The 14,569-nt window shown below is 48.5% G+C and overlaps 3 protein-coding genes across 4 annotated transcripts in view; all 3 read right to left on the reverse strand.

The window, feature by feature from the left end:
* The window catches only part of HEXIM2 (hexamethylene bisacetamide inducible 2), an 18,522-nt gene extending 11,391 nt beyond the window's left edge, over window positions 1-7,131 (reverse strand). The window contains exon 1 of the mRNA XM_023511213.1: window positions 7,122-7,131. The gene's annotated coding sequence lies outside the window, so the exon portion shown is untranslated. The remainder of the gene's footprint in view (window positions 1-7,121) is intronic.
* Window positions 3,943-8,788, reverse strand: HEXIM1 (hexamethylene bisacetamide inducible 1). Its single transcript, XM_003786252.3, has one exon. It carries the CDS (start codon window positions 6,817-6,819, stop codon window positions 5,740-5,742), a length of 1,080 nt encoding a protein of 359 aa, XP_003786300.1. The 5' UTR covers window positions 6,820-8,788; the 3' UTR covers window positions 3,943-5,739.
* A 4,567-nt stretch (window positions 8,789-13,355) lies between these two features.
* The window catches only part of ACBD4 (acyl-CoA binding domain containing 4), a 9,642-nt gene continuing 8,428 nt past the window's right edge, over window positions 13,356-14,569 (reverse strand). The window contains exon 11 of one of the 2 annotated variants that reach the window (XM_023511212.1): window positions 13,356-13,645. In XM_023511212.1, the coding sequence (XP_023366980.1) occupies window positions 13,532-13,645 (114 nt within the window). In that variant the 3' untranslated portion in view covers window positions 13,356-13,531. Of the gene's footprint in view, window positions 13,649-14,569 lie in introns of both variants that reach the window. The other variant, XM_012803059.2, reaches the window with a different exon arrangement.

The following is a 14,569-nucleotide window of genomic DNA, read 5'->3' on the forward strand; positions in this document are numbered from 1 at the left end:
AGTCCCAGCTACTAGGGAGGCTGAGGCAAGAGAATCACTTAAGCCCAAGAGTTTGAGGTTGCTGTGAGCTGTGATGCCACAGCACTCTACCCAGGATGACAGCTTGAGACTGTTGTCTCAAAAAAAAAATTACTTTTCAGGGCTCGGTGCCTGTTGCTCAGTGGTTAGGGAACAGGCCACATACATCAGGCTGGCGGGTTCAAACCCAGCCTCAGCCTGCTAACTAATAATGACAACCACAACAAAAAAATGGCTGGGCTTTGTGGGGAGCACCTGTAGTCCCAGCTACTTGGGAGGCTGAGGCAGGAGAATCGCTTAAGCCCAAGAGTTTGAGGTTGCTATGAGCTAAGATACCACGGCACTCTACTGAGGGCAACATAATGAGACTCTGTCTCATAAAGAAAATAAATAAATAAAAATTACCTTGCATTTCAAGCATCAATCATTTACACTTTGCATGAGAAAGAATAATAAAATGGAATTTTTATTCCAATGATCGTACTAGTGCAAATGTGAAAAATGGGTACTTCCCTCCCCCCAAAAAACAAGCAAAACTCTGACAAACTCAAGTGTACTTAAGTACTTAGTACTATCTTACCTTAAGCCAACTTTTCCATCACACTATTGTGAATATTTGTTGCCACCTGTTACCGGTGTCAGTGGCCAGGGGAGGACCTGTAGTTTATTATTTATTCAACTATAACTCTATTTGACTGAATACAGCCAGCCTTTGAGTTTTCCAAAGGTAGACTTATTTGGTTATAGATAATGTTTTTTAATTCTGTGGGTTCTCTAACTTTTTTAGTCATTAGGGCATTTACATTACATTTCCCCAAGCAAAAGATTTTTGTTTATTTCTAAAAGAAGTAAAAAATACTGATGAAATGGGCAACTGCTAAGGTCTTAAGCAGAACCAATAACAATCATATTAATAATTTATTCATTTAGAGACAGGGTCTACTCTGTCACCTGAGCTAGAGTACAATGGCACAGTATAGCTTACTGCAGTCTCCTACTCTTGAGCCCAAAGAATCCTACTGCCTGAGCCTCTGGAGTAGCTGGGATCATAGGCATGGAGCACTACACCCAGCTAATTTTTTTATTTTTACTTTTTGTAGAGACAGAGTCTTCCTAGGTTGCCACACTGGTCTTGCACTCCTGTCCTCAAATGATCCTCCTATAATCTTAACACTTTGGGAGGCTGAGGTGGGAGGATCTCTTGAGGTCAGGAGTTTGAGACATACTCCTGACATAGCCAGACTGCATTTCTACAAAAAAATAGAAAAATTAGCCAGTCATGTTGATGGATACCTGTAGTCCTAGCTACTCAAGAGGCTGAGGCAGGAGGATCACTTGAGCCCAGGAGTTTGAGGTTACAGTGAGCTTTGATTACACTACTGCCCTTGTGTCTGGGCAACAAGGTGAGACTCTGTCTCAAAAAAAAAAAAAAAAGGAAAAAATGATCCTCCCACCTCAGCCTCCCAAAGTGCTAAGATTACAGGCGTGAGCCACCAAACCCTCTTTTTGTATAGCACATTTTCATCCCATCCCGTTTAAGCATTACTGCAGTTATCTGAAGTACGCATAGCAAGTACAAGCTCTATCTTGCTGAAAAAGAGTGAGGCTCAGAGGATTTTAGAGATGTGTCTAGGGCTGCACTGCTAGTTCGTCTCAGTGGTATAACTAGAACCATGGTTTTCCGACTCCTAGTTTTGTTTAATCTTTATTATGTTTCCTCCGTTTTTTTAAAGATACCGAGTCTATTAGCTAAGCATGGTGTTGTGTGCCTATAGTCACAGCTGCTGAATCAGGAGGATTGTTTGAGCCCAGGAGTTCCAAGTTGCAGTGAGCTGTGATTGTGCCAGTGCACTCCTCCTGCCTGCTGACAGAGGAAGACCCCATCTCCATTTCCATCTCCAAAAAACTGCCCAAAACAAAACACAATATCCCGTCTGTGTTTCAGAACTAAACCAATTTGGAACTCTGTGGTGCTCTGCTGTAACTCTGAAACCTAAAGAACCCTGTCTTCTGAGATTCTTTATATTGTAGGGTAGCCCAAGAAAAGCTGTCCAGCTAGCTGTGTCAACATTCAGGAAGCAGGAGGGAAAAGGGTACAAACTGAAATTGCTGATTTTAAGCCTGGTCTTTTGGGCAGCTGGTTAAAATGCTTGGCAGAGAGGCCAGGCCTGGTGGCTCATGCCTGTAATCATAGCACTTTGGGAGGCCGAGGCAGGTGGATCGCTTGAGCTCAGTTCAAGACCAGCCTGAGAAAGAGCAAGACCCCCATCTCTAAAAATAGCCAAGCCTTGTGGCAGGTGCCTGTATTCCCAGCTACTTGGGAGGTTGAGGCAAGAGGATCCCTTGAGCCCAAAAGTTTGAGATTGCTGTGAGCTAGGCTGATGTCACAGAACTCCACCCAGGGCAATGAAGTGAGACTCTTGTCTTAAAAAAAAAAAAAAAAATGCTTGGCAGACAATATTAGTGAAAGGTTAGGGGAAGCTTAGGGTTCATTTGTCATCAGAGCTCCCCAGGATAAGTAACTCAGTCTCTTCTCTCTGCTAGTACAGTGTGCTAGTTAAGTGTTTCAAAAGAAAGTACAGAAATACCATAGACAGTGTTGATAGAAAACTAAAATCTCAGCTAGGCACCTATGGCTCAAGCGGCTAAGGCTCCAGCCACATACGCCTGAGCTGGCAGTTTCGAATCCAACCCAGCCCGCCAAACAATGAGGGCTGCAACCAAAAAAATAGCTACTTGGGAGGCAGAGGCAGGAGAATTGCTTGAGCCCAGAAATTTGAGGTTGCTGTGAGTTGTGATGCCACAGCACTCTACCCAGGGTGACAGACAGCTTGAGGCTCTGTCTCAAAAAAAAAAAGAAAGAGGCTCGGCGCCTATAGCTCAACTGGCTAAGGCGCCAGCCAGGTACACCTAAGGTGGCGGGTTCGAATCCCCAGCCCAGACCCGCCAAACAACAATGACGGCAGCAACCAAAAAATAGCCGGGCGTTGTGGCGGGCGCCTGTGGTCCCAGCTACTTGGGAGGCGGAGGCAGGAGACTCGCTTGAGCCCAGGAGTTGGAGGTTGCTGTGAGCTGTAATGCCATGGCACTCTACCCAGGGGGACAGCTTGAGGCTCTGTCTCAAAAAAAAAAGAAAGAAAGAAAGAAAACTGAAATTTCAAATAAACCTCACCATTCTAACATCATAAATGCAAAAAAATGCAGTAAAATGCCAGTGCCTTTGAAAGCAAAATTCAGACATAAATTTGCATGACTCAAGGTAAATCAGAGTAATTTATGAAAATTACTTAAAGCTAAATTTTTTTGTGTGTGTGTATATATATATATATATTTTTTTTTTTTTTAAAGACAGTCTCAACTTTGTCACCCTCAGTAGAGTGCTATGGCGTCATAGCTCACAGCAACCTCAAACTCTTGGGCTCAAGCAATTCTTTTGCCTCAGCCTCTCAAGTAGCTGGGAACCACAGGTTCCTACCACAACACCTGGCTATATTTAAAGATGAGTTCTTGCTCTGGCTCAGGCTGGTCTCAAACCTGTCAGCTCTTGCAATCTACACACCTCGGTCTGGATTACAGGGGTGAGCCACTGTGCCCAGCCAATATTGGTATATTTTTAAGACTGGACTGAATTTGTCTTCTAAAAGCAAACCATAATACTTTTTTCTGATGATAAATGCATTTAGTCTTCCTAAGATTCATTTTGGAAATTTCATTTTTCTAACAGTAGGGAAAATAACATTTTTATCATTAAATCCCTTTTTTTAAGAAGAAGATCTAAAATCTGATTATCACTGCTGCAAAATGAGGCTTCCGCTTTGACTGTAAAGCCAGAGGGCACTGTTGCTGCCTTTCCAAGCAGCTGTTTTTCTGGGGCTGCTGCATGACGTCATAGTAGAAGGAAAATTAAAAACACGAAGAAAACTATTTCAAAATAGACATTTAATACAATTTTTAGGCCAAAGAAAAAAGCAATAGTACATTGTCTTCAGTGGACCATCGGAGGCAAAATAAGGACCAACTCAGTCCAGCTTTGAAGGCCCTGATTTCATTCCTACTGGTATAGTTCCCTTGATTTGTGTACACTTTTTAGTGCATCATAAGGTGCATTTTACTCTTGAAGTTCCCAGCACCTCTGCTTATCACCATTTAGCTGCACAGGCAGTCTTCCCAATGGGAGGGTTTCCTACCCCTGCCCTGCAGGGGTTCTTAACCTTCAAGAAATTTCACAATCTCCTCAATCTCTTGAACCCATATAACACAAGTCTACATATAATCTTACGGGGCTCATGGACCCCACGTCCTACGGTAGTTTCTAAGGCCCCAAGTTAAGGAAGCCCTAGTGCAATGTAATTGCCCTAGGTAAAATACTGACACAGGCAGGTGGAAGGCTGGGTTAATCATAGTGACAGGTAGGAATTATCTTGTAATTTCTATTTTGATTCTTGAACAGAAATTAGTTCTCAGGGCCGCCCTTCGTTTTCAAGGGCAGTACTCAAGCTATCAGCACAGGTTAGTGAGAATAGCCGCTCTGTAAGGATTGTATAGAGTTCTTCATTGAGCTTCTAAGGGCTTCATTTAGCTTAACATTTGATCTGTAGTGAGGGGCCACTTCTGATTAATTTTGACTCACATGGAAGGGTGAACAGTGCCCTTTTCTTTTTTTTTTCCTATAATGAGCACTAAGTGTTGGAAAATTAGGGTAAGTCCTTGGAGTCCCCAGTCATTTCCTTTATAAATCCAATATTCTTTACTTTTAAACATATTAACATAAAGAACTGCACGATAAATTTACCTAATCTAACCACTGCTTGCACTGGTTAGAATCAAGAGGTTTAGCAAGAGCCTCTTCCAGGCATCCAGGAACTCTTTCCAGCCTTACTGGAGGAAAGGACAGATTACTGAAAACCAACTTGTAGGAATGAAGTGAGGCTGATAGCTGTCTAACCTAACAAACTGCCAAATTAGGTTTACAGTTTGTTGTTATTAGACTTCTGAATGGATGAGGCAGAATTAAATTTTAACTTAAGATTGTAGGCACTTTCCACTCCCCCAAACACCCAACACTGGTTTATTTCTCCAGCATCAAGAAAACCAAGGCACTAGAAAGCAAGCACACTTAGGTATTGAAGATAATTAAATCTTTATATTTTGCCTGAATTATATATTGTAGCATACTAAAACCCATTCAAGGGGAAAACATCAGCAAATTGAAAATTCTCCCAATTAGACTGGCATTTTTGCAAACTGACAAATGTAAGATTTCGTTTCTCCTCCCCAAAAACTGCAATCACATAAATCAATACTATTTTGATTAGCTCTAGAAATCACACTGAAACTATGTTACATTTACAAATAGTAAATTTATTATAACTAAAATGAATTTAATGGTTCTCAGATTTGGCCACCTTATAGCTCCGTTTAAGGAGGGGATTTTTTTTTAAACAGAAAAATGCATTATAACCTGGTCAAATTACTTTCACATTAAAAAAAATTCTAAAAAGGAAAACAAGAAAAGCAACTCTTCGATTTCACATAATTAAAGAACAGGAGAAAGCACGCAAGCTACATCATACCTAAATTTACGAAACCAACCAAAGCCAGGGGGATTTTCTCTTCTGATTATGTGTCATAAAAAGATCCACTGTCTTATATACACATGTATATGTTACATTCCATCACTGTAAAAAGTCCCCTTTGCCCCCTCCCCCCAAAAGTTTCAGTCTAGTCTCCAAACTTGGAAAGAGGCGCTCGCTCTTGCTGCCGATGCAGTTCGTTCTCGGTCAGCAGCTGGAGGTTCTCCGCGCGCAGCCGGTCCAGCTCCAGCTCTAGCTCCCGCACACGCGCGTCGTCGCTGCCCAGCCGCTTGCTTTCCAATCGCAGCCGGTTGTTCTCGTCCTCCATGCGCGAGAGGCACTTCTCCAGCTCCAGGTACTCTTTGATGAGCTCCTGTTTGCTCATGTTCTGCAGGCTTTCCGCGTGGTACCGCTCGTATGTCTCCGAGAAGTCCCGCTGCAGAAACTCACTGCCGTCCCCTCCCATCCCGTCGCTGCCCCCATCCTCCTCGCCCGCTTCTTCCATAAAGTCCTCATCGCTGGTGTCGTCGGATTTGGCAGCGGCCCGCTTGGAGTAGAGGCCGGTTTTGAGATCCGGCTCCTCCTGGTCATGATCTTCCATGAGGAACTGTGTAGTGTTATAGGGCGCGACCGGCTGGCCCTTGGCGAACATCTCGGCTCGTATCCTCGAAGCTCGTAGGCTCTGTTTTTCATCGAACTTTTTCTTCTCCTCCCAGGTCAACTTGATGTATGGTTTCCAATGCCGCTTCTTCTTGGAGGGGCGTCTCCTATGTTTTTTCTTGCCCAGCTGTCTCTGCTGCTGTCCCCACGCCTCCTCGTCCCCCGCAGCAGGAGCCCCCAACTTGTTGGCCTCGGAGTCATGACAAGGCTGGGCGTTAAGCTCAGCCTCGGGCCTCGGTTCCCCTCCTGCCGCCGGCGGGGAAGCATCGCCAGTGGACAAGTCGTCCCCATTCTGGCCTTTCTCGCCCGCTTCCAGGCAGGTCGGTTGTGAATAGGCCTGGGTCTGCAGAGGAGGCGGCTGGGGCTCCAGGCTCCCTTCCCCCTCCGGCACTGGAAGGCCACCCGACTGGGGGGACGCTCTCGATTGCCACCTACTGTCCTCCTCGAGTACCCGCTCCTCCGCGCCTGGGGGGCGCTCAGGGTTCCGCTCTTCGTGGACAACAGCAGCACCTGTATAGTTGCTAGTTTGAGGCTGGTGTTGATATTCTGATAAGAGTGGCTCGGCCATGACTAGTAAAGTCCTCTTCTCGAAGTTAGAGAAATTTTGACTAGTAAGTCCTTAAGGAAAAAAAGATTTTTCTTTAAAAAAAAAATGTCCAGCAAAGTCCTCTTCAGTTTGTAATTCCTGCAGTGATACCTTTAGCCAGTCCTTCCGTCAGCAAACTCCAATTGCAACTGGGGAGCTCAAGTCAGTAAAGGGTTAAGCGCCCACAGCGCGGCCAGCTAGCGGGTCCAAGGGGGTGCAGCGCAGGAACAGTGCGTAATGTGTTGAGGGGGTGGGCCTCAAGCCTCCCCGCAGAGCGCCCCCACGATCGAAGAGTTGGTGAGCAAGGTGATGAGGGTAAGTCCAACGGGTTAAACCCAGCCCCGAAGGGGTTAAAACTACCGATGACGCTGCCTCCGAGGGGCCAAATCCACAAAGGGTTAAGTCCCCTGCCGCAGAGCCCACAAGGGGTTAAAGTCCCAGAGCCACCTCCTTCCACTTCCACGGGTGTCGCTCAAGCCCGAGCTCCCAGTTCCCTAGGCCCGGCCAAAGCCTCAGCCGAGGACAGACAAACTCATCTCCCCTTTGGCTCGATGCTCTGCTCTGCTCAGTTCAGTTCTCCTCCGCCTCCTCCTCTTTTCCTCCCTCCCTCCTCCCCCTTCCGATAGCTCCTCTTCCGCCTCCTCCCCCGACTTTCCCTCCCAACCTGCCTTTCCACCTGCCAACTTCCAACTGCTGCCTCCCAGGCCTCTGCTCTCCTTTTATAAAGAAGCCTGTTCGCCCCGCCCACGCGCATGCGTAACAGAGTTCTCTCTGCGGGAAGCTGGGAGTCGTAGTTCCCATGTTTCAGGCCCGCCGTCCTCGCGCGCCGTACGACGTAGCCAATCCCAGTACGGAGAGGGGGCGACTCCCAGGCCGCCCCCTTCCATGGCTTAGCGTTTGCTAAAGAAACGTGAGCGACCATTGGTCAAGAGTCATACGACTGATTGAAGAAGAACGACCAATTGCAGAGAAAGTGAGGCGGGTTCTGGACCGTACCATTCTGTTTCAGGAATACGAGAAGATTCGATGGCCTGTGAGAGCACACATAGAATATTTTTATGAAAAGGTGCGTCGTAAAATCTATTCTCGTATTCTGTTCTCAGCGGAAGGATTCTGAAGGTCATAAGCCTGTGTTGACTAAAGAAAAAATGATTTATTCCTAAAAAGTAGTCCCTAAAGTGTAAAATAGGATTGATTAAATTCTATAAAGAGCGATGCTGGATGACGGCTGCTAACTCTACATTCTTAAGTTTACATTAATGGCTTCAAGGCGTGTGGTTAGTGCCTGCGTCTGACATTTGCGGAAGGATATTGCGATCACATTTTTGTAAAAAAAAAAAAAAAAGAAAAGAAAAAGAAAGAAAAAGGCGCATGAAGAAGTAAACAAATGAAGAATAAAACGTGCCGCCTTAAAGGGACAGTGCGACTGTGTTTAGAGAACCCGCCGTGGTCTAGGCCTCGGAAAACGAAAAAGAGGGTTCGAGTCCCGGGTGATGTCGATCCCCAGACTGGCCTCGAGAGACACTCCGGTGAAGGTGGCCAAGTCGCAGCCCCAGCCTCTTGAGAGCGGCTTCCTCCCCAGGGACCAGTACAAACGTGATCCGCGAACGAGCGGCTTTCCTGGGCTGAGAAGGCAAGCAGGAGAGCCTAGATCCCAGCGGCGTGGGGGGCGGGATGAAGGCCTTGCTTCCACCACCCCCACCTCTGCTTCTGAGGAAGAAAATGGCCTCCGGGGGCCAACTTGGTCTCCTCTCTTCTACCAGGAGCATTTCCTGAGCGGGGACAGGGATGTCCTGTCCAGTCAGTGGGCCTATTTGTTGGGAAGGGGGCTGGAAATTAATGAGTTGTTTATCCTTACTATCCCACAACGAAGAGTGTAGCATCCACAGAGGCCCCCTCCTCTAGTGGGTGCTAAACAAGACGAAAATTGGGGGCAGAGGATTCTGGCCCAAGCTGCTGGGGTTAATTAATGGGGAGTGCCATAGTCTCCTTTGTGAGACGTTCTCCAGACTCCAAGCCCCTGCCCAAAGGACAGGGACTGAAAAGCCCAGAGAACCAGAACCCTCCACTCCAGTCATTTAGGCTTAAAATCTTGGTGTCATCTTCACTTCCTCTTGCCAAAAGGAGTCAGTGACCCATTCTTATTTCTTCCTTGACAGCAATCCCTTACATTCCAACAGATTTGCACTCCCTAACTTCATTTCACATATAGAACCATTTGACCCCACCATGGCCCAGTGAGTTAGGAAGGGTAGGAATTACTGTCTCCATTTTAGAGATAAATCTCCAAGACTGAGAAATGAAGGGACTTGTCCAAGGCCACCTGGTGACTAAGTGGTTACAGCTAGGGTGCAGGTCTCTGTGACCCCCCACGCCATTTTTCTTCTGTTTTTCTTTCCCTCAGCAAACATAAAATCCTCCCTTTGGGGCGTGCGCAGTGGCTCATGCCTGTAACCCCACCACTCTGGGAGGCCTAGGCAGTGGATTGCCTGAGTTCAGGAGTTGGACCAGCTTGAGCAAGAGTGAGACCTGTCTCAAAAATAGCCGGGCCTTGGGGGCAGCTCCTATGGCTCAAAGGAGTAGGGCACTGGCCCCATATGCCGGAGTGGCGGGTTCAAACCCAGCTCTGGACCAAAAATAAAAAATAGCCAGGCCTTGTGGCAGGTGCCTGTAGTCCCAGATACTTGGGAGGCTAAAGCAAAAGAATCTCTTGAGCCCAAGAGTTAGAGGTTGCTGTGAGCTGTGACATCACTGCATTCTACTGAGGGTGACATAGTGAGACTCTGTCTCAAAAAAAAAAAAAGAGCTGCCCCTCACACTTTGTATTCCCTGAGGAAAAAGGGTTTTTGCAAAGAACTTGGACAGAGACCTCCAAATAGCCACATTTTCAGATTCCAGAGGACCCCAATTCAGTGGATTTGGAAGGTACTGACCCAGCCTCAGTTTACTGAACAGAGCTCAGCTGAATGGTCTCATTTGTCTTAGTGGGGGAGGGGTGGCCAGACTGTTATGTTGTAGAATTCTGTCAGCTGTGGGCTGGACAACCTTAATATTAGATGAATTCTAACCCTTTGCCAGGCATTTTACATGCCCATCATTGTGGTTTTTTGTTTTTATTTATTTATGTTTGAGACAGAGTCTCACTTGGTTGCCCTCGGTAGAGTGCTGTAGCATCACAGCTCATAGCAACCTCAAACTCTTGGGCTCAAGCGTTTGTCTTGCTTTAGCCTCCCAAATAGCTGAGACTACAGGTGCCTGCCACAACGCCTGGCTCTTTTTGTAGAAATGAGGTCTTGCTCTTGCTCAGGCTGGTCTCCCAACTTGGGAGCACAGTCAGTCTACCCACCTCAGCCTCCCAGTGCGCTAGGATTAGAGGTGTGAGCCACCACACCCAGCCTGTTTTGTTTTCTTTCTTTATTTACTTATTTTGAGACAGAGTCTATGTCACCCACAGTAGAGTGCTGTAGCGTCACAGCTCACAGCAACCTCAAACTCTTGGGCTTAAGTGATTCTCTTTGCCTCAGCCTCCCGAGTAGCTGGGACTACAGGCACCTCCCACAACGCCCCGCTATTTATTTGGTTGCAGCTGTCATGGTGTAACTGGCCCCAGCTGGGCTCGAACCTGCCAGCCTCTGTATATATAGCTGGCACTCTACTCACTGAGCTATAGGCACCCAGCCTATTTTATTTTTTTATGAAAAAGTCTTGGCTCAGTGCCTGTAGCTCAAGCGGCTAAGGCACCAGCCACATGCACCAGAGCTGGCAGGTTCAAATCCAGCCCGGGCCTGCCAAATAACAACAACTATAACCAAAAAAAAAATGGCCAGGTGTTGTTGCGGGTGCCTGTAGTCCCAGCTACTTGGGAAGCTGAGGCAAGAGAATTGCCTAAGCCCAAGGGCTGGAGGTTGTTGTGAGCTGTGACACCACAGCACTCTACCAAAGGGTACAAAGTGAGACTCTGTCTCTAAAAAGAGAAAAAAAGACAAAGTCTCACTCTGACATCCAGGCTGGTGTGCAGTGGCTCAATCATAATTTATTCCAGGCTCAAACTCCTGGACCCAATTGATCCTCCTGGGTGGCTGGGAACTACAGGGGTGTGCCATCACATTGGCTGCAATAGTTGTTAAACCCCAGGACTGCCTTATGAAAACGTCATACTTAAGTCACTAACCCAGCATCCTAGGCTCAGAGCAGTTAAGAATCTTGGCTGGGGACTCGGCCTCCGTAGCACAGTGGTTAGGGCGTCGGCCATATACTCCTAGGCTGGCGAGTTCTAACCCAATCCGGGCCAGCTAAAGAACAATGACAATGGCTACAAAAAAATAGCCGGATGTTTTGCCAGGTGCCTGTCATCCCAGCTACTTGGGAGGCTGAGTCAAAAGAATTGCTTAATTCTTAATTGCGGTGCCTGTGGCTCAATGAGTAGGGCACTGGCCTCATATACTGAGGGTGGTAGGTTCAAACCCGGCCCTGGCCAAACTGTAATAAAAAATAGCCGGGCGTTGTGGCAGGCGCCTGTAGTCCCAGCTACTCAGGAGGCTGAGGCAAGAGAATCACCTAAGCCCAAGAGCTGGAGGTTGCTGTGAGCTGTGATGCCACCGCACTCTACTGAGGGTGACAAAGTGAGACTGTCTTTTACAAAAAAGAGAGAATCACTTAAGCCCAAGAGTTTGAGGTTGCTGTAAGTTGTGATGCCAGGGCACTCTACTGAGAGTAACAAACTGAGACTCTGTCTCAAAAAAAAAAGAGCGAGACCCCATGTCTACTAAAAATAGAAAAATTATACAGGCATAGTGGTGGTTACCTGTAGTCCCAGCGATTTAGGAGGCTCAGGCAAGAAGATCTCTTGAACCCAAGAGGTTTGAAGTTGCTATGAGCTATGATTACGCCAGGGCACTCTACCCACTGACAGTCAGACTCTCAAAAAAAAAAAAAAAAAGGAAAGAAAAAAAAATCCTACCTAAGTTCATAACAGCTACTCTGCAAGTGGTGGAGCTGGTTTCAACCTAATCCTTGTGTTCCAACACCAGTGGGGTCCCTCTCCACTCCCCCTGGCCTGTTGTACATCCTTATCACAAGGAGTTTAGCCTCTGCTTGTGACTCCTGGCTGTGCCCTGTGTAGCTGTTGTGTATATCTTGAGGAATGCTTCCCTGCCTTGCAAGGACTGATAACTGAAAAGTAATGGTGACCTCCTATGGGGGCAGTGGCCAAGGCTAGGAGCTGACTGTGGAAGATCAAGAGTTTAAAGTTCTCCAGCCAGTGGCCTTCAGAACTGCCTCTTTCTCATCCAGGGGCAGGAAGGTCCTGGGGTCCAGATGGTGGCTGCCGCCCAGGACTAGAGGCTGCAGGGGCCCTGCTAGCAGGGATCCTAACCAGTGGTCTCGGAAGCACCAGGCACTAGGAGGCACTCAGAGTGGCTGGAACTAGGGCAGCTCAAGGGACACAAAAGGACTGGCACTGACCAGAGGCAGACCAAGGCCACCGGGATGCCAGTGAGAAAAAGTTCAAAAGCAAAGCAGCTCGCTTCACCTGGGGATGGGGATGTCTGTGCTCATGAGGGAGCGCGGCCCACCTTGTTGGGGCTGGGGGATGTCCTAGAGCTCAGGGCCCTACTTTACACTCAGCAGGGCGAGGACAAGGATCCTGCTGAGCCTTGGCCTTCCAGAAAGTTTCCGGGGGAAGCCTGAGCACAGAGATCATGGGGAGCATTAGGAACAACAAGCTGACGCTTTCAGGACCCCAACCCTATGCCCTGGGCGGGGAGCTGCGCGTTAGGGGGGGTCCCCCCCGAACCAGCACCCCGCCCCCCATGTTTCCCATACCCCCAAATCGCCCGAACTACGGGACGCCGACGGGGCGGCCCCATAGCAGTCCCCCCACCCCCTCTCGGACACCCTAGGTTCCCCCCTCCTTCACCCCTTCAGACCGAGGTCTGCTTTCCCGTGTCTTGCCCAGGAGGAGGGAAAAATATTCAAAAACACCAACTTCTGGTTTTCCAGGGCGTCCACGGGGGCAGGAGTAGGAAAGGAGCTTGGGTCTTGCGCGCCCGGACCCAATTCTTGCTCCCTCCATTGGGACCCAGACTGAAGATTAAGGTTTTATTTTATTTAGTGAAACATTCTTTTGTAAGTGAATCTTCCACGATGTCCTGAGTATGTGTGTGTGTAGGGGGCAGGCCAGAAATTTGGTGCTCACCCCGCCCCCTCCCCGGGGACCTGCTCCTCCTCCCCTCCTCCAGGCCGCGCTCCCGAAGCCTATTAGCCAATCCTTGTTCCAGGCTCCGGCCCCAAGTCCCAACTTGCCCCAGAGCTGAACCTCCTCCGGGAGAAGCTGGGGTGGGAAGAAAGTCAGGCGACCCGGGGGCGGGGGGGGTGGTGGGAGTGAGCCGGGGCTGAGCCTTGGCAGCCCCACCCCCGCATCAAGGCCCAGAACCCGGGTTGCACCACCGCAGCAGCCTGGGGGGAGGGGGGGAATGGGAGGATGGGGGCGGGGAAGAAGAGTCCGTGAGAAGCTGCAGGGAAGGGAGGGGTCTTATCTGGCTCCCCCTTTAGGGGAGGGGGTTCCAAGGCAAACATTGATGGGAGGAGGGATTCTTAGTGCCGTTCTCTGAAACCCTAGGAATGCTCAAGGCAAAGGAGGACGGTGGCTTCCAGACTCCTCCATTGGCTGTAGAGACCCCTTCGCTGCCGATAGTCACCTCTTCCGAGTCCGAAAGAGCCACTGGACAACGAAGGGCCACAGGAGGAGGAAGAGCAGCGTGGGAACCGAGAGGTTGAGGGGCCAAGGCCGAGCACTGGGCTGAGGCCTCTGCTGCCAAGAGGAAAGGAGTCTTTCACAGGGAGCCCTCAGCACAGCCCTCATTAGGAATCTGCTCCCACTTGGTGGGAGATTGCCTCACCATGACTCTGAAGAACCTTTCCCTATGTCCGCACCTCTACAAGAAGCCCCCAGTATGTCTCTCACAGTTTGAACTCCAGTTCTGTCCCACATCTTCCACACCAGGGCAATCTAAGGTGCCGCACAGGAGTCTGGAGGGGCTGCTGGGTAGAAGGAGGGGCTTCCAGGTTGTCTCCTCTGGGCCACTAAGCAGTGACCCTGTTGGTATGAGCTGAAGACCCCATATTGTAAAAGACTTTCCACATATTTCAAATGAGGATCCTCAGAATTTAGTTTCTAAATATCATTCTCTGTGCAGAACTGGCTGATTCCAGGTCTGGGGCAGGAAAGATAGGAGTGGGTAGACACCTTGTACCAGAAAGCAAGGTCACTTTTAAAGATGAATGCAGTCACGTTATAAGAACATAGAACCCAGCTTGAAAGGGTCCCCACTGACCCTTTCAGTCTGAGCATCAAAAAGAATGATTGTAGTTGATTAGAATTGTGAATCTGTAAAATCTTTGAGTCCATACTGATGCTCAAAAAAGGAAAACTGGAAATTTGTCACCATTGAAGTAGCATTAAAAAATCAATTCCTTACTTTGTTTTTTTTTGTTGTTGTTTGTTGGTTTTTGAGACAGAGCCTCAAGCTTTCCCCCTGGGTAGAGTGCCATGGCATCACAGCTCACAGCAACCTCCAACTCCTGGGCTGAAGCGAGTCCCCTGCCTCAGCCTCCGAAGTAGCTGGGACCACAGGCGCCCACCACAACGCCCGGCTATTTTTTGGTTGCAGCCGTCATTGTTGTTTGGCAGACCGAGCCTCAAGCTGTCCCCCTGGGTAGAGTGCCATGGCAT

The sequence above is a fragment of the Otolemur garnettii genome, unplaced genomic scaffold (genome assembly GCF_000181295.1).
Source record: "Otolemur garnettii isolate 467f Iridium unplaced genomic scaffold, OtoGar3 scaffold00018, whole genome shotgun sequence".
Classification (NCBI taxonomy): Eukaryota; Metazoa; Chordata; class Mammalia; order Primates; family Galagidae; genus Otolemur; species Otolemur garnettii.

Coding starts and splice junctions, on each gene's coding strand:
- HEXIM1 (XM_003786252.3), bottom strand. CDS start 6,819: ATGGCCGAGCCACTCTTATCAGAATATCAACACCAGCCTCAAACTAGC.